The 22,705-nt window shown below is 41.9% G+C and overlaps 1 protein-coding gene across 17 annotated transcripts in view; it reads right to left on the bottom strand.

The window, feature by feature from the left end:
- EP400 (E1A binding protein p400) overlaps positions 1 to 22,705 on the bottom strand; it is a 57,822-nt gene that overhangs the window by 26,323 nt on the left and 8,794 nt on the right. For 15 of the 17 annotated variants that reach the window (XM_082293355.1, XM_082293354.1, XM_082293346.1 and 12 more), the window contains 19 exons: positions 18,227 to 19,579; positions 12,302 to 12,392; positions 11,772 to 11,879; positions 10,693 to 11,072; positions 10,165 to 10,470; positions 9,831 to 10,016; positions 8,338 to 8,478; positions 8,152 to 8,230; positions 7,828 to 7,874; positions 6,739 to 6,796; positions 6,004 to 6,093; positions 4,700 to 4,807; positions 3,546 to 3,739; positions 3,180 to 3,357; positions 2,603 to 2,739; positions 2,077 to 2,246; positions 1,472 to 1,646; positions 954 to 1,090; positions 153 to 339 (listed from right to left, as the gene is read on the bottom strand). In XM_082293355.1, the coding sequence (XP_082149481.1) occupies positions 153 to 339; positions 954 to 1,090; positions 1,472 to 1,646; positions 2,077 to 2,246; positions 2,603 to 2,739; positions 3,180 to 3,357; positions 3,546 to 3,739; positions 4,700 to 4,807; positions 6,004 to 6,093; positions 6,739 to 6,796; positions 7,828 to 7,874; positions 8,152 to 8,230; positions 8,338 to 8,478; positions 9,831 to 10,016; positions 10,165 to 10,470; positions 10,693 to 11,072; positions 11,772 to 11,879; positions 12,302 to 12,392; positions 18,227 to 19,549 (4,095 nt within the window). In that variant the 5' untranslated portion in view covers positions 19,550 to 19,579. Of the gene's footprint in view, positions 1 to 152; positions 340 to 953; positions 1,091 to 1,471; positions 1,647 to 2,076; positions 2,247 to 2,602; positions 2,740 to 3,179; positions 3,358 to 3,545; positions 3,740 to 4,699; positions 4,808 to 6,003; positions 6,094 to 6,738; positions 6,797 to 7,827; positions 7,875 to 8,151; positions 8,231 to 8,337; positions 8,479 to 9,830; positions 10,017 to 10,164; positions 10,471 to 10,692; positions 11,073 to 11,771; positions 11,880 to 12,301; positions 12,393 to 18,226; positions 19,580 to 21,422; positions 21,924 to 22,705 lie in introns of all 17 variants that reach the window. The other 2 variants (XM_082293353.1, XM_082293352.1) reach the window with 2 other exon arrangements.

Here is a 22,705-nt window from a genome sequence, read left to right as displayed (position 1 = left end):
GCAGCAAGAACACACTTGGTAGGCACAGTTATGGAAGAGGGAATTCCTTCTATTTATAAACTTCAGGTAGACTTATGACATTTAAGAAAACAATAGTAAGTACTGAAATTCTGCCAGGGCACTAAGAGAGGAAAAAAACATTTTCTACCAACCTTCCAAATATCCCTTTCCAGGGCTCGCAGCACCAGAGAGGCTGTTCTGTATTCCAGTGTTTCTGATACGTAAGAGGAGCTTGAAAGCCGGGGGTTTATCAGATCAGGGTGGTTACAAATCCGCTGCAGCTGCATCAGGACGTGCAGGACACTGATGAAGTGTCCACTTTTGAGGGCTTCCTGGGTTCTACCAAATAAATTATACAGAAAGAAGCTGATTTATGTGCAGCTTATATGGAAATGTCCCTAAATCAGCAAGGTGAGAATGAGCAATGCAGTATGTTATGCAAAAGTCTTAAAACAAGTTTAGATTTCACCAAGGGCTTCTGCAGTATTTTAAGCAGCACTGTACCAAAAGTAAATTTGGAAAAGTGGAACTTAAAGACCCAGGTCTGCCTTACAATCAAATACAGCCTATGCAGCTCCCTTGTCCTCTCCCTCCTTTGTTTCTGTTTCACCCCTGCACCTGTCAACTACCATTGACAGGGGGGTGGTGAGGAAAAACTCTGGGTTTTAAAAAAATGAAGAACTACTCATTAGAGACAAATGTTAAAACAGTGCAGCAGCAGACCTGACCATCATAACTCAATTCTTAGGTTCCAGAGGTAAATGCTTGTTTTTCACAAGGCCATAGCATCACCTGCTGAAATTCTAGTCTATAAGGCAATCACATTCTATTCATGGGCCATAATGGAAAATTTCAGAGAAACACTAAAACACTTCCCACCATGACAATCATTTATTTACTTGCCTAAGCACTGAAAGTGACAGCATTTTACATTTACTGTTTTAAGCCCTTACCCTGGTTGTAATATCACATCCTCATACATGGCTTTTTGTCGACTAGACAGACGGCACTTCAGCACGTGCTCGTATTTCTTTGTGAGCTGCTTTTCAACATCTCTCTTTGATCTCCGCAAAATAAACGGCTGAATCATCTGAAACGTTTCAGAATTGAGAGGAAAAGAATTCTCACTTCAAAGAGTTTACAACAGGAAGCTAAACCTATTCACACCGAACAGATTTGATGTGATAAACTGCATATGCTATATATAATCATACCGCTATGCACACAGTTGTATAGACATTAATTTGTTCTTTAATTTCTGCATATCATGCTTCAAAATCTGAGCCCTGTATTACTTTTTTTAAAAATCTCCTGACTCTTCTGGTAGCAGAACAGACAGGATTTTCTGTCTAAACTGAACGAAGTGTTGAGAAAGGACACAAATTCTGATCTGAACCACATATTTTTATTCCCCCTCTCCTCAACAGCATTACTTCTGCAGTAGGACACATGAGAAAAAATGACAACGTACTCTGTGCAACCTGATGACCAGTTTATGGCAATAATCCTGGTTCTCCTCATTAGGTGCTTTTACTGGAAAATCCAGGTAAGGTCTGGAGATTCCCGGAATCAAAAAATGTACCATGGTCCACAGCTCCATCAATGTGTTATGCAAAGGAGTGTCTATCAGAAGCAACCGATGCTGGCTGTGAACAAAAGAGGATTTTTAATTGACTGATTACTACGCCTTTATGTTTGTCAGATACACAGAAGAATCATGTAGATATACTTAAATTAAACCTAGGATAAAGTATCTTTTCAACCTTGAATATACCACCAAACTAGGTGCTTCATCCCAGAGTATCAGAACATCAGGGGATCTGTTTGGGAGCACAGAATATCAGCAAAGAAGAATTACAGTGTTATGATAGCGGAAACAAAAAGAACTCAAGCATTTCTCTGAATCCTGAAGGTTTCAAATAAAGTTATCTCTCTATAGGTGCACGTTACTCAGGAATTTGGGCAGGCCAAGTCAAAAGAGGTTTTTTTTAATCAGTTTTCTTTTAAGAAGGGAACTGTGTCACATGAGAAGAGAAAAACCCACTCCCAGCAGGAAATCAATTCTCTGCTCTGTACCTGCGAAGACTGAAAAGTGCCTCCCAGTGCTTCTCAGTCATATTCTTTATTTGTTGCATCTCATCTACTATTAAGTATTTCCATCGCATTTTCATAAATGCTGTGTGGCCTTTGAACAGCTGCTTGTAGGAAGTGATACACACATTGAAGCTGTTGGGTTCCATCCATTCCTATGGAAAAGGAAAGAAAGGATGAGACAGAAAAGTTAAGGCAAAACTCTCAAATATCTTACAGCCAGCTACTTCTTCATTAAAAAAGACACTATGACCCAACACATTCTAAAAGTAAGTCTTGGTCTTTGAATTATTGTCAGTTCAGAAAGCAGGTGAAGTATTGCAAGTATTGCTCAATGCCAAAGGGTTCCAAAAATGCCTTTGAAAATCTAGAACCATTAGGTGTGAATCTCTTTGTAAACCAACATGAAGTGTGTTAAAACTCCTCATATCACATCACCATGGAAGGAACATAGAGATAAATACAGGCTAAAGGTCTTAGGCAACAGTGTAAGAGTTGCAGAATACAGCACCTGTCTTTTTGCCCTAAGTTCTCTTTGGCTCCCAAAGTAGAGAAGTATTTTCAACCCCGGGCACCAGCGTTTCAATTCCAGTTCCCATTTCAATATGTTACAGCTCCGGACAACAACAAGGTGAGGGCCCCAGTTCCCTACAGAAGGGGAAACACAGCAGTTAACACTGGAAAGAGACTCCTTACAATGCATGTGCCTTATATTCTCCCTTGATTTTTGAAGTGCATTGCACTAAATTAATCATTGAAAATGAGATCCAATAACAACAAACAGAGGTATTCTAATGACTAATCTGCTCCTGGTCATTAAACAATTTGTAAGGCTTTTTCTATTCTAATAAGAATTCACAAGTATTCAGAAGAATCTCTAGGGGGTAACAGATTGATCAGACACTATACTTGACTAGATGGCACCCCTATGTCACAAAGTATGAGAAAGTTATTCTGACAATCTTACTCCCATCATTAACTAAAGCCTGATATGGTTCAGTAGGGAAAAAAAAGTGAACCTAGGCTACAATTCACAAAGATAATGCTGGCCCAGTACCTGTCTAAAACTGTTAGCCAAATGAACTTACCTTCATTACAAGCCAAATGGGCAAAAAAGGCAATAATTTGCACTGTTTTTCCAAGCCCAGCCTCATCTGCCAGGATGCCATTGAGATTCTTTCTGTATAGCTTTGCCAGCCAATCCAGCCCAATCTTCTGATATTCTCTGAGAGACCCATACAACAGTGATGGAGTGTTGTATTTTACCTGTAATGTGAATAATATGATATTTTTTCCTGAGTTAAATTCACAGAGCATGGCATAAAGCATAAACTATAGGTAACTTGAAAAAAAAAAAATGCAGTTTCTTGCTAAAAGCTACAAAATAATGAAGAAATGAATCATTCTTTATGTAAACATCAGCACACAGAGTAGCAGAAAATAGGGACTCTTACTGCTGTTGTTATCCTGGAGCTCCCTTTAGGTAACAACATCTCTGCTGCAGCAGCGACTTCCGCTATGTCTCGCATGTGCTTCTTGGGAGGACTCGATCTGTCCATGCCCTTGTACTGGTCAATGCTGAGAAGGGAGTCTATGAGGACAACTTCCTTCTGGGGACTTTCCCTATCAGACATATGGTCTTCCATTTCTAGGAGAGAGAGGAAAATTACAGTGGCGTCTAACATGGTTCAGTAGCAGTTACAGAAAGGAACTGAGATAACCAGGATTCAGACATGGTCTAAAGGAGGCAGCTAACTTTTAAAAGGAATTCTATGATTTTCAAGCTAGTTCAAGTAAAATGCAGATAGCCTAAGCTGAGGTTCATGCACACATTCTGGACATTCACAGTAGCTGGGTGTAGATACAAAAATGCTGCTAGCAAGGATTTTCTTGCTATTTTCTAAGTCTGTGAGAGACTTCTCTCTCACGCAGAAGAGGTAGCAGAGTTATGTAAACAATCAAACCACCTGCAACCTGGAAAAGTCTTGTTTATGGTATAGTAGAAAAATATTTTGACAATGGGTGTTTTAGGATTTTAGCCAATCACCCCAAGGGGTGGCTGATCCTTTGTCCAATTAGACTATGAAGAAAAAAAGTCTATAAAAGAGTTTGTAAAATCATTAAATAAATCAATCTTGCTGCACAATTCCTGCCTGCTGGATCTTCTCTCCTCCTCCTCCCTATGGCTGCGGGACACGGTGATATACCCTAGGGCCCATGTTAGCTAGGCTAACATGACCATTAGCTTTTCCACAGCTTCTAGGGAGGTCCTATCATACTACTTAAAACCTGTCTTCAAGTATGTAGACCTATCACCACATTAGTACAGAACAGAGGTGTAATTAAAGCTACCTATGAAGTGTGCTGTTTAATTCAGTGTAGAGAGGCTCTTCTAAGGCTCAGTATTGTTCTTGAAAATCTCACACATCTTCACTTTAAGACAGGCAAACACTGCCCTCTTTTCACAAACTGAGAAATTTTAGATGTGATTCACTCAATATGCGTTTTCCCCTAGAACAAAATCTCTTTTCACAGAGTCCTGAAGAGCCAAGGAACTTATTTCACCTTGTAAATCAGCACAACTTCTTCTAAACAAAGAGTAATTTACCTTCCTCACTGCTCTCCTCTTCACTGTCAGGCTTCGGCTGGGGCCAGTGAAAATTTTCTGCAAAGGCACCTTCATACATCTTTACCAGATCTTCCAGAGGCAATTCAGCTGAAGGTTATTAAAGGATTTAAGTCTTAAAATACCAAAACTTGAAACAATAGATACTATTAATTTTCATCTCATTACATTCTTCACAATTGCATAAAGCCAGTTCTCTAATCAGAAGTTAACTTCAGAGGTAATTATTAGGTGAATGATGGCAGTATTTATTTAATAACCTCGATTACAGAGAACATTTGGCATTACACCAAGCAGTTTGCTCTCACACCTTGCTTTTTACTGTATTACAAACACACCCTACAACCCTCAGTAAACCCCCAGTTGGGAAGGTACGGGCATCAAATCCAGCTGAGTGGCTGGAAGACAATTCAAGACTTCAAAAGTTTCAAAACTGAGTTGTACCTCAGCTCCTCTAACCAGCAACTCCAGGATCCCTTGTCTGAGCTGGTAAACTAGGAATGTACATGCTGGCAGTGGCCAATCAATCAGCAAACATTCTCATTAGGAACTTGGCTGACTGGCCAAGGGTTATAATCCCTCCAACTGGCCAGTTCACTGCAGCCACTAAGCTGCCAAACAGACCAACCAAACAGATTTGGAAACCGCATGTTAATTGCCAGGCAGGCTCAGCCTAATGGGCAGCCTGCCTCTAAAAATCTGCTTTTACCAGGGTAAGTGACACATCTCTATGGGGTACTTTGCACACATCAAGCTCAGCACAGCAATTACATTGCTAATGAGAGAGAGCTGCTAGCCAGAGCACTGTCCCTAAAAGCCCCTTATCTTCAAATATTTATACCCCCCCTTCAAGACCAGCACTTAAGGGCCCTTTCGGACCTACCAAGTCGGTCACAAAACCCTTCTGAGATACTCAAGACAGTAAATGATAAAATGTCCCTGTTCAATCTGATACAACCCTGGTTTTAAGTGCTTATCATGCACTCCTAGAACTCAGGTTGAGAGTCTTGGTGTAAGGTTTTAACGCAGTGCTTCGCTACAGAACTGCTTTTTCTCAAGCAACCCTGTGTGATTACTAGGACTGCTTTATAAAGTACAGATGTCCATCATCATCCCATAAACTGCTGTGGCTTTCCAAACAGAAAAAACTAAGTACAGACAACACAGGACTGAACATCTGGATACACTCAATTTCCCACCTCCAATCCTCTACAAATACAACTGCTGGGTGTTTCCAGCTGTTGTTTCAGAGCCCAGCCCAGAAAAGAACCAAGCCACACGCCTACCTTCTTTGGCTAGATTAGACAATTCAGTTTGATGGTTTATGTTTCCTTCTTTAGCTTCTTGTTCTTCAATTGTTTCTTCTTCATCTTCAACTACAAGAAAAACAAATGCACATCTTGGAATTCAAATTATATAATAATTCAGGAGGCTTGTAATTATATACCCTGAAGTGAACTAGCAGAGAATATTTTATGTCTGCAAGACTTAAAAAGAATTAAACATGTATGGAAAATAAGAATCTGAAAGCAACTATATGTAGTACTTAAGTGATAAGGAGAGAAGCATTTCTGCCTCAGGACAAAAGGCAGTTAAGTGGTGACTGACAATGTTCACCACATGTTGTTCTGTAGCTTTAAACAGGGGAGTTCCTTTGTCAGAAACATGACAGAGTTGTTATCACAAGAAAGGACCCAAAGCAGATGGGTACTTCAGTCTAAAATCTTCAAAAGAACTTCAAGACCATTAGTAAGGCTTGATAAACAAAGGAATGAGGACAGAAAGAATTAAAATCCACCGTATAATTTCAAGGAAAATGTTGTTTTCAAATTTTCACTGAAGCTCTTTTAGGGATAATTTACTATTTAATTGACTATCTAATCTTTCTAAGAAATAGATGAAGGTTGGTATTTGGTTTGTGAAAAGCACTGCCCCCATAAAGTAACAGACTGAAAACCTGTGGGTTTAATATTCAACTTATGTACTATGCTATGGATGCAAAATTTTGAGAAGTGACTTACCTTCCTCATCAGTCAAAGACGTGCTTGCCTTTCTTTTCCTTCCAGATGATGAACCCCCCTAGCATTAAATAATTATAATATTTAAAATCATAGAAAACAAAGATAAGCAGCGGGCTTTGGTTGGTTCTTAAAGACAACAAAACATGCCTTGCAGTCCCAAAAGCATTTGCTGATAGACACTTAACACCTCTTAGCACTTCCCTGGTCATGGAGAAACAGAAACTCTGCTTCTGAATTGATGGGAGTGTGCAGTCAGCCATTTCCAGTGCTCATGGGTCAAACCATTCAGGTCCAGCTGTGATACAAAACTTTTACCTAGGCTGGCTCAAGGACTAAATTTTTTCACTACTCAATAAAACAGGGATATGGCACAGGCCTACAATTGTCTCAGCTGTCCAGTGCACTCTGTGGAATTGTTCAGCCTGTGCCAATTAACTCTCACAGCCAGCGCTGAGCCACAGTTTGGCTGATAACACATGCTAAGGCTTGTTCCTAGCAGGAAATTCAGATGTAGGCATTCTGCTTGGTGGAGGGGGAGTATTTCAGCACATGGGCATCAGCTGTGCCACGACAGATGGCTCAGGGCCTCAGATCCCTTGTCCATTTTTTTCCATTTGCACAAACACAGCCAAGGATTCCTAGCACACATTTCATCCAGGGAAAAAGATATCCAAGCTTCATTCAGTTTGATCCATTCTGTAACATACACCTTCATCTCTCAGCAGATAAATCTCTGCTGAACACCTGAAAACATGCTTCATGCCCCACAAAGTCCAGCCCTGGCTACTGCAGATGAAACTCCTGCCCAGGTCTGGCAATTAATTTGTACAGCTTTTTGGTCTTCAAACTCAAAATGAACAATTCACAGCCACTAAAGCCATGTATCGACCATAATCCACTTCCCTTCCTGACCAGAAAAAAACCCTATGCTTGTGCTTGTGACTGAACATTCAGTTGTCAGTAACTACAGTGAAATCTACTTATCATCACCATGTACTTAAAAAAAATTCACCTTTACCAAAACTTTTTCACATATGTAGTCACTTTTAAACTTATCTGATGGGTTTTTCAAAAAACAGAAAGGCTTACCATTTCACTTTCTTTTTCCAAATAAAGGTCTTCTTTTGTATCCTTACCTGGAAAATTATTACACTTGATGCATGCATTCATCACTTAGCAATTTTACATTTCTTACATGAACTTCTAACTGTATTCAAAGCAAAACACAAGAATTATAAACAAAACCTAGCACAAAAACATAAAAACCCCATAACTCATCACTCAGATCTATTCACAACCTATTAGCAACTCACAATTTTATTGCCAATGAGATTAGCCTGCACTGAGTGAAATTATATAAAACAATAACATCAGAATTCAGACTGTATTTCTTATGAAATGGAATACAATTACCTTTCCTTGAAAATCTCTTTAAATTCAAAGCTTTTTTCCTTTTCTCTTGAAATTCAATTTGCAGTTTAATTTCAACAACCTGAAATGTAAAGCAAGTCTAATAAAGCACTTTTATTTTACAAATAAACCAGTGAAGATGAGAAAACCAGCACAAATTACACAAGTCTTAGTGAGTGGGTACTTCACCTGCTCAATGTTAGACCAGAAATACTCTATTTCTCTAGCAATGGATGCTGCAATCCTCCTCAGTTTGTTCTGTTCTTCCCTTTTAGCTCGCTCTTCATTAAGTTTCTTTTCTTCATGATAACGAGCCACAGTTCTTACCATCTAAAATGCCATGAAATACTGGATTAGGTTACTTCAAAATACATATCACTGCATTTGTTAACATTATAGTGGTTATCAGCAGCCAGATGTCGACCATAGCTTTACACACATAGCACTTACCTCCAATATTTCTAATTCTTACCATGCCAGTAAAGCAACAGACATGAAACTCAAAGAAAAAAAAAAATACAACAACTATAACCAAGCAATCAAGTAGGAAACTCTTAATTCACTCTCTGAATACAAAAATTAGAAAAAATTCCACTGAAATTAGCAGCAAACACACAAAAGAAAACTTTTTTTTCAGACAGCACATATGAAGTCACAGAAATCACACCACAAAATGTCAGAGACCAAAGCTAAAATGAGTTCAAAAAGAGTGTACATACATGAGTGAAAGATCAGTCAATGGCTGTTAAGACTGACTTGATTGCAACCTTTAGCTCAGGAGGTCCCTAAAACATTGACTTCCAGAAGTTTGAAGCATAGTGCCAGGGGAAGGATCATTTCACATTTGCCCTTCCTGTTTCTCCTATTCTTAAAAACCTACCATTGGCCACAAATGGAAATCCAGATTTAAATTATATTCAAAATGCAGATGTTTGTTGCACACAACAATACACTTATTTAAATACTTTGCTGCTGAGTTTCCATCATTTCAGAACATACAGTAAAAAACAACATGGCAATTTAAACTAATGTCCTTCAGTTGCTTCTTCATTATCCTAAACTGGTCATAAATGTATCAAAAAAAGATGCAACATTGCTGGTATCCATAGAAAACCCTTGCTCATTGTAAATTAACAGATTTTATATATTTCATCTCACACCATACGAATTTTCATTCCACTACTGTATTCCTGCTGTGCTGCTCTCTTTCCTATGAAAAAAGTTCTCTACCATGTTCTTACTGCTCTCTTTACTCTTATTTCTCTCTGAGATTAAGAAAAAAGAACTAGACAGACAACCACACCCAATGGAAGTTATATACAAAATTCTACATTTACTCTTCATTGAGAGGAAATAACTCATTTGTGAGACAGGCATGATAACTCTATCTTTTATTTAAATACAACCGAGTCAACATATTGAGTGGGTCCCTAAACAAGCTATTTGATTTCCAGAGGAATAAAAATCCACAAACTGTTATTTGCATCCACAATCTGTACAATTATCCAGTCTGTCTCAGATGCCATATCCAAAACTGACAACACGATTTCTTAAAGGTAAAAGTCAGCGCCTCATCTTTCCATCACTTCTATCTGTAGCAAAAGATATCTCAATAGCTTTGCTACCAAAGTGAGTCACATCAACATTGATTGTTCTGAGCTAAAAAAATGTTTTTCAAGTACCTTCTTAGCAGTTGCCATCTTCCACTTTCTCTCCTGGGCAAAATCAGTTGCCATCCATTGCATTTCTTCCAACAAATAATCCCAGTGGGATTTTGGTCTTGGAGCCTCTTGGAGTTTAGGCAGTCGCCTGGGGGACCATAAACCTTCCTTTCTCAGTTCTGCTATCCGCTGATGGATTTGATTTTCCTTGAAAAGAAGTACAGAGAATGACAATGAAGCTGCAGAACGCATGTGAAGTTGTAGAATCATAGGAAAACAGTAACTGCTCCTACTTCATTAAACTAACTGACAGGAAAAGAAAAGGTGCAAAAGCAGGACACAGAAAACATCTTACCAGCTTTACTTGCTCAGCCAGCTTGTCTTGAGAGTTTTCCTGTGGCAACACTGCTGCATTCTGAGCTGGACTTTGTGTTTTAGGTGCTGCTGCTGCTACTGCTAAGCCAGGAGGCTTGGATGCAATGGGAGACAGGGACTTGTTGGTTGCTGGAGAGGTCCTGTTCGTTTGCACTGGGTATGGAGAAGGCGGTGTTGTGCCTGGGATCGCTGCTGGAGCAATGGATGAGGTAGGTGGCAGTGGATTTGCCGCAAGACGCTGAGAACTCTGAGCAGGATCCGCAGGTGGTCGTGTCAGAGTCACAGTCTGCCCAAGAAACACACTGGTTACTGATGAGTTGAGGATTCAATACTTAGTCTACACTACAGCAGAACATAATGGAGACTTTAATTTAATAACAAACGTACACCTGCATTTCTACAAGGAAAAGATTTAAGTGTCCAGTGGAATTAAAAAATGAAGACAGCGTTCTTAGATTTTACTGGCCATGGAAACAAACACATTGCCACCCCACTAACACTCCCATACCTGTTGCTGTATCGTAGCTTGAGGCTGCGACACTTGGCTGGGCGTCTGTCCTTGCACGTGGATTGCTGGTGGCACCTGCTGCTGGAGCGGTGCTGGAAGCGGAGCGGCCGTCAGGGGCACACTTTGGGGCTGGATCTTCACCTGGATCTGTGGCTGGGCTGGAGGCTCCACGAGCTGTGGCTGCTGCTGGGGGAGCTGCAGGGTGGCCGGGAGCGACGCCATGGGGACGTTGGCGGGCTGCAGGCGCGCTGGCAGCTGCGGCGGCGGCGTGTGCAGGCTGGCCGCGTTCTGCACCGGAGGGCCCTTGGAGGGGTCGTACTGCTGCTGGCTCTGCTTCTGCCCCGTCAGCTGCACCGTCTGGGGAGTGGGAGGCATTCCACCTGCAGGGCAAGAGGAGACATGGCACAGATGAGATTAAAATGTCCAATGCTCTCTGTTGATTCAAGGAGGAAATCAACTGCGAATAGAGTGGTTTTGTTACTTACTTTTGCCACAAGACACCATCACTTGAAAATACCACATCACAATCACAAAATAAATCACCATTACAATAAACAACAAAGTAGCTCATGCACAGGACTGTAACTAAAATTTGGAGCACAGCAACTATAAAAGAGCATGTCATTATAGGTCTTCTAAATGTTGTATACTCAAAAAAAAGGACTGGTGAGCTAATGGAATTTAACCTAAAAAAACAGCATCAAGGCTAAATACTACTTGGTTCTTAACACATTCACTCTAACACGTACTCTAAAGCTTGGCATGACTAATGAATAAAAATTTGTCATGATGTTCCAATTAGGTGGTTTCCTTTTCATAAATCATTGGCTCAGTTCCAGAATTCTCAGATTGGCCATTTTGCATCAGCACCTGTGACGTATTTCCATGCCCACATGCACCTTTGGAGCCCGTCACTCAGCTCCTTAAACAAACCAGGCATTGCATACCAAGTATTAATTTACATGGAGAAGTGTGTGGTGGGACTAGGATCTTGGCAGGCCGGAAGCCCAAGTTTCTAGTCCCATCACCAACATCTCCTTGTTAAATTAATGTGCAACTGGCATGTGGTGACACAGTACCTTGTGCCGTTGGCATTAGCTGTTGAAGAGGAACTCCTGAAGCCACACCCGGGTGCTGAAAAACCATCCCATGACGGCCCACTTCAATTCGTGGTCTCTTAGACGAATCTGTGATATTCAAATTCCATTTATGGCATGGTATAATGGAATGGGTTCAATTTCACAAAGCAAACTACTACACATGATTCCAACATCAGCTCCGAAAGCTACGACTACTGTACATGTGTAGCATTTATGAAGAACATGTTCCAGGGGAAGAGTCCCTCTGACTTCAAGGTGGCCATCTCCAATCTTCTCAGCCAGAACAATCAACCTAACAATGTCTCCATGCCTGACAAATCCAGGCCTATCTACTGGGAGTGGAGTGCACTCTTCTCACAGCACCAGTCACAGTAGATAGTCCTAAGGATCTGGCGATTCCCAAGGTGAGGCAAAAATGTATTTCAACAGTTACAGAACAGTGGGCTCCAATCACTGTTTGGAAATTAAAGAAAAGAGAACTGAAGTGGAATTGTGCCTGTGGAACATACCTGCTGGTGCAAGGGCCTGCTGCTGTCTCTTAAAAGCTTCAATCTCTATGGTGCTCACAGTCCCCGTCCCTGGAGTCCCTGTATGCGTTTGCTACAGGGAAAAGAAAACAAATCACAGAAGTTCAATCTGCAGATGGTCTAACACCAGGACAGAATTTACACAGGGATCTAAGGAGGCCAGCACAGAACGAGTCCTTCAGAACAGCTGTACAACAAAGGAAACAAGACTCATTCAATATCTGCTATGAAGTTTTAGTTGTCCACAATGCACAGATACTCTTCGTTGTGTTTAAATTTTACAGTGATGAAGTTGGTTATATATAATGCACACCTACATTTTGTTAAGTGATACCAAACTCAGGAAAATGGGATACGCAAAAAATAAACCTGCCCAGTATTTTTTGCTATTTTTTTTTTTAATTAATGGAAATTTTCATTAGTGTAGTGCATCTGTGTGGAACATCAGTAACACACAAATTCATCCCCATCCTGAAAACAGTTTAAGCTTTTTTGAGTCTCCACCACTTTCACTCTCAGGATAGAGCTTTGTGAGAGTTACTGTTGAAATATTTCAGGAGAAAGCTGGGAAGATGGAATAAATAACCTCAGCCAAGTTACACAAGCTCCAGTTACAGGTTTCCAGACGCTGGACTTGTACCTGTTTGCACAGCTGGCAAAATGAGTTTCATTAATAAACTCAGTGAGGAGAAACAATATTGCCATAAGGCTAAGGTGACATAAGAGCTCATCAGAAATTACTATCCGTTGTGTCTGAGGATAAACAGCACACAAACTATGAATTAACAAGCCTGGAAGAGCATTTTTGATACTGAGATGCAAAAGGAATCACTGGGCTCTGATTCAGCAAGTTGGAATTCAGCTTCAGTAAGATTACACAGCACATTCAAACTTTTATTTTTAAATCACTACATTTAATACTGGCAATGATGGCAAGAACATATCCCAGAAAATCCTTTCAGCATCAAACACAGGTGACAGTCTCATGTACAGGATTACTGAAGCAAACAAATTTGTGTACATGACAATTTTCATGCTCTTGGGGCCTCAGCATACTGGCAAGTACTTATTAATGTCCATCAGTGTCTGTGCAAGTCCAATTCCTTTCACTGAGTTTCCAAGTCATTTTTAAATTCTCCTCAGTATTTGGCCATGTTGTATCAAATATTCTACTATGAAACTTAATATGAGAAAAATAAGGACTATCCCAAAAAATGTCTTAAAAGATTCCATCAGAAAATACAAACACAGACTTTATGTAAGGCAGTCTCTGCATCCTAGGAAATGAATTCATTTAGCACTCTAGTTCTCAAAGTGCAATTTTCTGAAGGTGAGAGCCTTAAACGTGTCGAGGTACAGTATGGGTTTGCAAATGTGAAAAATTTTTAGGACAACATACAAAGACAGTAATTTCCCATAAGAATCTTTTACTTTATTTGCAGGTATTTTCTTCTCTGATTTTAACCAAAATTTTACCAATGTAAATTAAACCCATGGAGGTAAACACCAGCCTATATTGAGATAAATCACAGCAGTGACATCCTGCATCTTCAGTGCTTCACTGCATGGTATTAATAATCACAGCCAACATCACCTACAATGACTGGGTTTCAAATGCTCCTTTTTGACCTGAATATATCTCATGCCCCTCAGACTCAATCAATAGCTATGAATTAATAACACTTAATCTCTTTGCTGCTCTGAGAGCATTTGTGGCCACTTCAGCAATACAGCTACAGCTTTAAGATGTAAATTTGGGGTTTAAGAATCTCTGACTCATATTCATGGTTCACTGCCATTTCACACTCAATAGGGATTAAGTTTTCAAATATTTGTCTTCTCACGAGGAAGACATGCAGCGTATTTCAGGTCCAACAGCCAGTGTCTGGCAGAGCACCACAGACCTGGGCATTTACAGAATTTTCAAAATAAACCACAAGAACTGATTTTGTAAACGCTACTGAATTGACTAACAAATTCAGTTTATGTCCCATTTGCATCAGATGCTTCTGGGACATCAGTTTAAGAAAGTACATTCCTCAAACTCCACATTAAATGCCATTTATTTCACCTGCACTCTCCCTCTGGATGACTGCATACTCACAGTTTCAGGCTGTATCTGTACTTTAGAATTTTTGACTGACATTTTCTTAAGAATGTGCCTCCCAGCTGTCCGCATTATCACCGTGTAATTTAGGTCAGACTCTTCAGAGAGCAGACATGTTATGTCTTTATAAATTGCAGTCACATACCACTAATATTAGACTAAAACTGCCCCAACTTTAATTAAAATAATGTAGCTCTCCTGAGGTCATGATTATGCAGCATGCACACAATAATCACTCTGAGTGCTGAGCTTATGCACTGGGATTTGAATGGTGATGCTGATTGGGACACATTATTTCTCCATAAACAGTTGCAAAAAGCAAGACTGATGGAAAGAAACGCCACTTTCTGTTAGCAGTTTGTGCTAAAATGTCAGTGTCACACAGAGTTTTGTACATGTTTAGCATGAACCAATTTCTCTGAAAATGGTCTGAAATGGTACAACACCTTCAAAAGTATCATCACTGCTGCAGCTACAGCTTGATGATAACCCTAATCGCTACAATAAATAACCTGATATAACATTAGCTATTTTAAACAGCTTCAATAAAGCCTGACTACCTAAGGGGACTTCCAAGACACGCCAGTACTGGCCATAAGGAAGAACCCTCAGTGCAATCCCCTTCACTACACAACTCCTTTGTACAGTATCACAGGGAACATCCCATTTGTTACACGCAGGAATACAACCCAGCTTGTATTTCATTTAACTTCCCATTTCCAAAGCTAGATGAAGGCAGCACAGACTGTACAGCTGCTGTGGTACAGCAGAGTAATTCACAACACCTGCTGAGCATGTCATTGAGCTAAAAGGTAAATATTTTAGTTGCAGATGGAATTAGGGTATATTACTTCTCAAGGCATGTATGCGGTGATGTCGGAGTTGAAGGCAGCTGCATAAAACCACACTGAACCAAAAAGTTGCATTACCACTGATACACAGAAATTTTAACTGATGATCACATTTATTTCTTGACTTTCTTCAGCATTCCTCATGAAAAAAGAAAAAAATTGTTAAAAAGGACCTTTATAATAAAAATAAGCACTTCTGTTTCTTCTTCCCAATATTTACAGCAGAGCTAATGGAAAGCAGTCAATTATTTAAAACAAATTGTGTCAGAGGATTAGTAGTGTTGTTTAACACATTTCAGGGAAGGCAAATCCAAAACCTTCTGTAGCCACATTTAAAACCTTTAATACATAAGGGGGAAAAAAAAAAAAAAGAAAAGAATTTTAGAAGAAATCCACAATTACAATGCCACAGACAAAGAATCCATATTATCACTACGCAGAATGCACAAATGAACCAAATGCATTAGGGATACAAAAGACAAACAAACCAAAGTGAAAACATTCAAGCTGAAAGTTAATGCAATAAGCCAGCAACCTGGAGACAAAGCTTTAACTTCCTCAAGGCTTCAGTTATACTGATGCATTTGAAGACTGCAAAGGTTTTTTGGTTTCGTTTAGATGATAAGGGATGGGCTTTTGGGAAAATTCTAATTCATCTAAGAAATATCAAATCTGAATGAAGAAAAAAAATCTGGGATGAAACTACATTTTAGAACCATTGAAAAGTACCTGAAATGGTTGCTGCTGGGATGAAAAAGCAGCAGAAACATTTGGAGGAAGCTGGGTTGCTATAGCGACAGGAGTACCAGTCTGCCCATCCTTTCCTGTCACAACCTTTACCTGAGAGAAATATTTTGGGAAAAAAAAAAGAAGGGAGAATCATTTTCTTTTTAAAAGTTTTTCTTTTTTTTTAACTGTTCAACACACTCCTTTGGTACTGATGGCACCTCACTGAAGAGGGGATAATAACTAAACCACCATCAGTGCAGCTTGCTTCGAGCACAGCCCATTTTTAGAGTTCTGTCTTACTTTTTATAGCAGAACAGAGCACAGCCTTGACTGTTTATTGTGACTTCTCATCACTGGAAATGTTTTCTTAAATCCAGTTAACATAAAAGTGTGTTTTAAATTTAATGATTGCTGCTGCTAACGGACAACGAATTAGCATGACAGACAGTTTGAACGTAAGAGAGCTTCAACATTTACTTAAGCAATGAGCACAGCCACCATTCACTCTCCCCTTGAATTCCCAAAGAGATCAACCTTCCAGGCAAGAGATGAAGCGTGTTGCTTTAGCAGAAAGTGATAAAGAGGGGGAGGGGGAAATAAAACAGAAGACGACAAAAAAATACAAAGAAAGAACATACTCAAAAGATGTCTTAATCTTTCAGAAGAATTCATCACTTGAAAACACATTAAGGCTTTTGCTGTTGCACTCTGCAAAATTCTCCAGCAGTTACAGGGACAAGCAGCTTCCACAAACAAAAGAGGATCCACCACGAGAAGGCAGCGAAGTACAGCAAATTCTCAACCCGAAACACAGAGGGGTAGAGCCTCAACTCATTTAAAGTGTAGCAGCACCACTGCCTTCAATGAACCTGTACAATTTACACCCACTAAAGATCCCTCCAAGTGTGCAGATGGTAGTTACAAATACCTGGTTATTTCAGCTGACAAACACGCAACCCAACAAGAACACCTAAACAATTTGACAAAACACAAACTAGGTGAAACAAAAATACTGAATATCCATTGTCAATAAATTACAGTAACAGGCTAGCTTTTATGTTACTATATAAAGAAATTATTCCTTCAAAATTGTCAATAACTGTCACAAGCAGAAATAAATCTTTCCTAACTAAGAAGTTTAGACAACAAAGCAATGAATAAAATAAACTTCAGCCATTATTCCGTTAAAATTTCCCACAAATTCCAACTGAAGGTATGATTGCTAGTGATTCATACCTAAGAGTCATCAAATTTCACTGAAGGCACTCATTTCCAAAAGATATTCAAAGCAACACAAGGTTCTTTACATAGTATTGGTTCTTCTACAAACTGGCAACTACATATCCATAGATATTTTCACAAATTTTAGAGGATATTTATGGGTGCCAAGCGGTGCAGGGGCTGAAGTTCTATCTACCCTGCTGCAACCACTTGCCATGTTGGCTTGTGGGCAGGCTCTGCACCAGGCCAGTGCTCCAGCACCCACGGATGGGTACAAATGTGCAGGAAAAGCTGCACAGCACCTGTTTGTGGCAAGCTTCTTTCAAGTTCTTTGCCATTAATAAACAGTGAATTCAAGCTAGTTAGTAATTTAAACCTTTGCATAAGGAACAAAGTGAACTTGACAATGTCCAGTCTGTTAAGTGCTGGTTGTTAATCCTTTACACAGCAACGCATACACAGAGCTCCAGGGCAGCCTAAATAACCTAAAGCGTGTCTGTGGACCTTTACACATGTTCTCTCTCACTAATTAGACTAATTCACACCTTCTGCTGGCTGCAGCAACACTGAACTTCAGTAACATCTATGGTTAGAAGTCAAATGAGTCAGGCTAACCTCTTGTAATGCTTTTGCTCATTCTTTTTTGTTTGTCCAAGTCTAGTTAAGTGAAATTCAAACTATAATTCCTAGTTATAACCATTCCAAGAGCTTAAAACCATTTCCACACTAATACCATCTTTGTGTGCAACTAGGACAGTGAAAGCTCCTTTCACTTCTTATTCTTTTATTTTAAATCCCTAAGTCTAACAGCACACTCAAACTGACCCATCAAATCACACTACCCAGCAAAAGTTCATTCTCTCAGGCCAACTATTTTATGAAAAACTGCCATATTTCATCAAGGAAAAATTATTTTTCATGTGCTATCACATTTTTTAATACTCCACAATCCCAGTGCTACAACTTCATCTATGATTTTATTCCAAAGAAGTTTCTTACCTCATCATTGATGACCTCAGATTGCTCTTCCTCTTCTTCCTCCTCCAGATCCAAGTCATTTTGCCTCAGGTATGCTTGCAGAGGAACACAATGTTTCTTCTTAAAAGCTAAAAAGTCCATCATATTCCCTTGAAGATGTTGCAGGAAAAACAGTTCAATCAAACATTCTTTAAAAGTTTCCTTAAGAATTTCCATCTGCTTGTGGTGATGATCCAAACAGAGTTTTCTCATTTGAGCAGTTTCTTGGTTGGCAGGAGGAATCTCCTCCAACTTTTTAGGTTGTTTTTTCACTGCTGTGTTAGCTGTAGGAGTGAGAGGAAGACTCGACAGCCCCTGTGGCACAGTGGCCCGTGAAGGACTTGTGGGAGGAGGAGGTGATGTCATTCCAAACGCACTCGGTCCTCCAACTCCTGCTATCAATCCACCAGAAGTCCTGTCAAATCCAATGGGTCTACTCAGCTGCTGCCCTTGAAGCACTTGCTGCTGCTGTTGCATAAGTTGCCCCTGGATAATATTGCTGATTTGGGGTGGCAAGCTCGTTGTTGTGATGTGGCCCGGGCTAGTCAAAGATTGCATATTTGCCCCGCTGGCCACAGGGCTCTGAGGCCCGAGGTGGTGGATGGTGCCCCCAGACTGCGAGTGAGGCTGCGAAAGCCTGCGCTCCCTCACCGTGGCAGGCGTCCCAGACGATGGAAGCTGCACTTGTGCAGCAGCTCCTTGAGCAATTTGTGCAATTCCCGGTCCTTCTTGGTACACAAAGTGCCCGCCGTTGGAAGGACTCAGGCTGATCTGTCTCACGAGCACGCTCGCATCCACAAATCCTCTGGTCGGGCTCTGGCTGCACATCCCCAGGCCAGGCCCGGGAGTGCCCGCCCGGACGTTGGGCAGCGTCTGCACCGGCACCGGGTTAGGCTGGGTGGGGCTCTGGGACTGCACTTGCTGAGGCAGTGGAGAGGTGACTTGGATGTACGAGGGGGATCCATGCTCAAAGCGCCGCTGCTGGGGGCTGAACTGAAAGCTCGGAGACGTCGGGTTTGGAAGTGGCAGTGGGGTGAGCGTTATCTGCTGGTTGCCCGAGGCCACCGGGCCCACGTTCTGCAGGGTGATGTTCACATTCTGCCCGGCCACCGGGCTCCGGCTCATGATAAACTGCTGGATTTGGTAACTGGGGGACTGTGGCGCAGAGGGACTTGCAGAAGGCGCAAAAGAGGCTGCGGGGGACTGGGGTAAATTTGCCTGTTGTTCTTCTCCCTCGCTGCCTGTGAAGGACCTGGATCTCTGGAGCTGGCGCTGGGCATTCTGAGGACCATTGCCATGGTGCATTCTCACTGATCTAAGGTTTTACAGTATGCTCTAAAGAAATATATAAAAACAGAAATTCAGGGAAGGTAAAAACTCTTCTGCAACTGAAACTATTTAGTTACAACTAGAAAGATTACCTTATTGTAAGAATTCTGTTATCCTGGTTTTGCAGTTACTTAAAATGATTCAAATTATCCAAAACCCACAGCACAACAAAGGCTCACTTAAACCCTCATAAATTTCTCTGGTTAATAACGCTACTGAATAGTTTTATAAATGCTATGCTCCCCTTAGCTAGGTAGAATGACTTCAAAGAATAAAAAAATCCAAACAGGACTTTTTCCCTTGCCGTGGAACTTCAAGAAATGATAGTCTCCAGTATAAAAGACATCTACTCTTTTTTTTGGTTCATTATTCCCAGCACTTTGGTGTCTTTAACTCTTAATACAAAGTTCTTGTAAACATAACAGCTTAAAACATATAGTCCATTGTTTCAGCAGTAACCAAAAATATGAATATGGACAGACTATTCAACTTTATTGTTCTAGCTACTGAAGGCCAAATCATCTAAATGTATGTAAAACTACTGTACTTGATGCTTAACTTTCCCATCTCCTTCCTTCAGAACACATAAAGAGATGAAAATTAACTAAATCTGCATTTTATTTAAAATGCTGTTTATTGAGTCAAGCTACCCAGAAATCCAAAAACGTTCTGGTTCTGTATTTCAATCACAGACAAACAAAAATTCCAATGACATGCACTGACAGGTAGATTCAGGGCTGGGATTCACACAGAAACAGCAGCAAGAGAAAATGAAACCTGATGGGGTTTTGCTCCTTTCAAAATCTCTCCTATTTTGAAAACAACACTTTCATTTTTAGCATTTCAGGCCAAACATACACAAACATGCTGCCACTCCTTTGCGTTCCTAACTCCAAGTTGGTCGCAAGTGGCAACAGGCAGCAGCACACCGGCACGGCAGCACTACTGGGAAGCTCGGGATGCAGCGGGTGCTGCCGGCTCTCCCGCTCCTCCGCTGCCCAGGCAGGGAACACATCACAACCCTCCGCTGCCCTGTCCCGCGCTATCTGCAGCAATCCGCCCAAGCCCCGGGGGTGGAGATTTTCCCTTCCTTGCACCGGGAAAGAGGCGACTGTCCGGGAAGGTGGAGCAAAGCAGCGCTGTCACACACGTGCCAGCAACGACAGGGGGCCGAAAGCCCGGGAGCTGCCGTGCCGGGGGTCCTGGGAGCGCAGCCGGCACAACGGCCCCGCCGGGCCGGCTCCGCCTCTCCTGCCCTGGGGCTCATCCCGGCGGGGCTCGCCTCTCCCACTGCCGGCAGCTCAAACCTAAGCGAGCTCCCTGAGCAGAGCGGGAAGGGGAAAAAACTGCACTCCTTACAGGCCCCTTTTCCAAAAGATTTAACAATACTGCAATTCTTCGAGGTATTGTGGTTATTTCACAGCGCCGATACCAAATAATTAAGATTCAAACGATACCACCAGCAACAAGGTCTTATTATTTTAATTACTCGCACCTCACTAACACTTACGGCTCCAGTGAAAACACTTAATTAATTACAGGCCGATAAGGGAGGTCCCGAAGCAGGGATCGCCTTTTGTGTGCGAGCAGGGCGGTGGGCCCGCCCGGACCAGGGGCGAACCCCGGCCCCGCCGCCGCCGCTCCGCGAGGACTCCCCCCGCCCGGGGCTCCCCCCGTCGGGGCCGCGCTCCCCCGGCCCGGCCCTGCCCGTCCCGCGTCCCCCGCCTCGCGCCGGGCGGGCCCTTCCCTCCGCGGCCGCCCCCGGTGCGGCGGCGGGGCTGCCGGGGGCCGCGCGGGGCGGAGCGGGGCGCGCAGCCGGGCCCGGGCGGGCCCCGCGGGCCGCACTTACCGCGGGCGCCGCGGGTTCCATTCGCTGCGGGCAGGAAGCGCGGGCGGGGGCGCCGCTACCAGCGCCGGCAGGAGACAAACCGCGTCCCGCCGCGCCTGCGCCAACACCCAGCGGCCGCGCCGCGCCTGCGCCAGCGCCGCGCCTGCGCACAGCGGGGAGGCTGCCCGCGGGTCCTGTCGCGATAGGAACGGGCTCTAAGTTATATTTATTGTAGTGAGGCAAGGGAGGGCAAGGACCGAGTGAAGGGTAGTTTATGTCCGCGCAGGGAGCGGGGCTGACGCTTCTCTTCAAGACACGGTGTAGAAATCCACACTTGCAGCTCGCGGGGCTTGTACTCCTCAGGACAGGAGAGACTGGGAGCGCCTGGAGCGGGGCCAGCCGAGGGAAACAAAGGTGATGAAGGGGCTGGAGCATCTCTCTTACGGGGAAAGGCTGAAGGAGCTGGGGCTATTCTGCCTCGAGAAGAGGCAGCTGAGAGGGGACCATGGGGTCTGTCAGTGCCTGCAGGGAGGGTCAGAGCACGGACATCTTAAAGCTTTTCTTTACATCAGCACGAGCACGGATCTGATTCTTGGATAGTAAACGCACTATTTTACCTTAAGGCTAAAGATCATCACAGAGCCTTTGACAAGAGAAAGGCCCCCACGAAATATATTCACGCTTAAGAGAAAAAAAATTCACCAATCAGGCCACCAAAGTGATTTACTATTAAATCTGGGAAAAATTATTGACAGTAGAATTAAACCTACAGAAACCTATTTGAGGAACTTCTTTTTCTAGTAGTCATTGTCATCAACTCAAAGTGATTCATATAGATTTGAGTATGCTCAGAATTCTGGTCTTTAGCATAGGCTTGTCTAACACGAAGAGGATGACCACCTGTGTTCTGGAATAAATACAAAGTGAAGGCTTAGGTACCAAAAATACATAATCAAAAATGCCCTGTCTCAAAATTCATAGTTATCAATAGTCTTGACTGAAGACAATTCATATCCTGCCATTTAAAATAAACAGCTCCCCTCCCTTACTTTTAACATACTGGTAGTGCAAAATGATACATCCAAGGTAATATTGTCATAACATTGGGGAAATTTATATTCCTAAGCGTATGGAAATGTAATAAATAAAAGCTATATGAGTCATACTGTCAGGAAAAGGTATTTACTAACATTTGCTTGTATACCAAGCTATTCAAAATTCTAAAATATAGTTATGTTTCTGCTTAGAAACACTCGTGTAGTACTGTAACAGCAATGAGGAATTAAAAAAATTAATAAATAAAA

Source organism: Coloeus monedula (genome assembly GCF_965178545.1).
Source record: "Coloeus monedula genome assembly, chromosome: 18".
Classification (NCBI taxonomy): Eukaryota; Metazoa; Chordata; class Aves; order Passeriformes; family Corvidae; genus Coloeus; species Coloeus monedula.
Note: the sequence above shows the minus strand (reverse complement) of the source record. Positions and strands in the feature narration are given on the sequence as shown.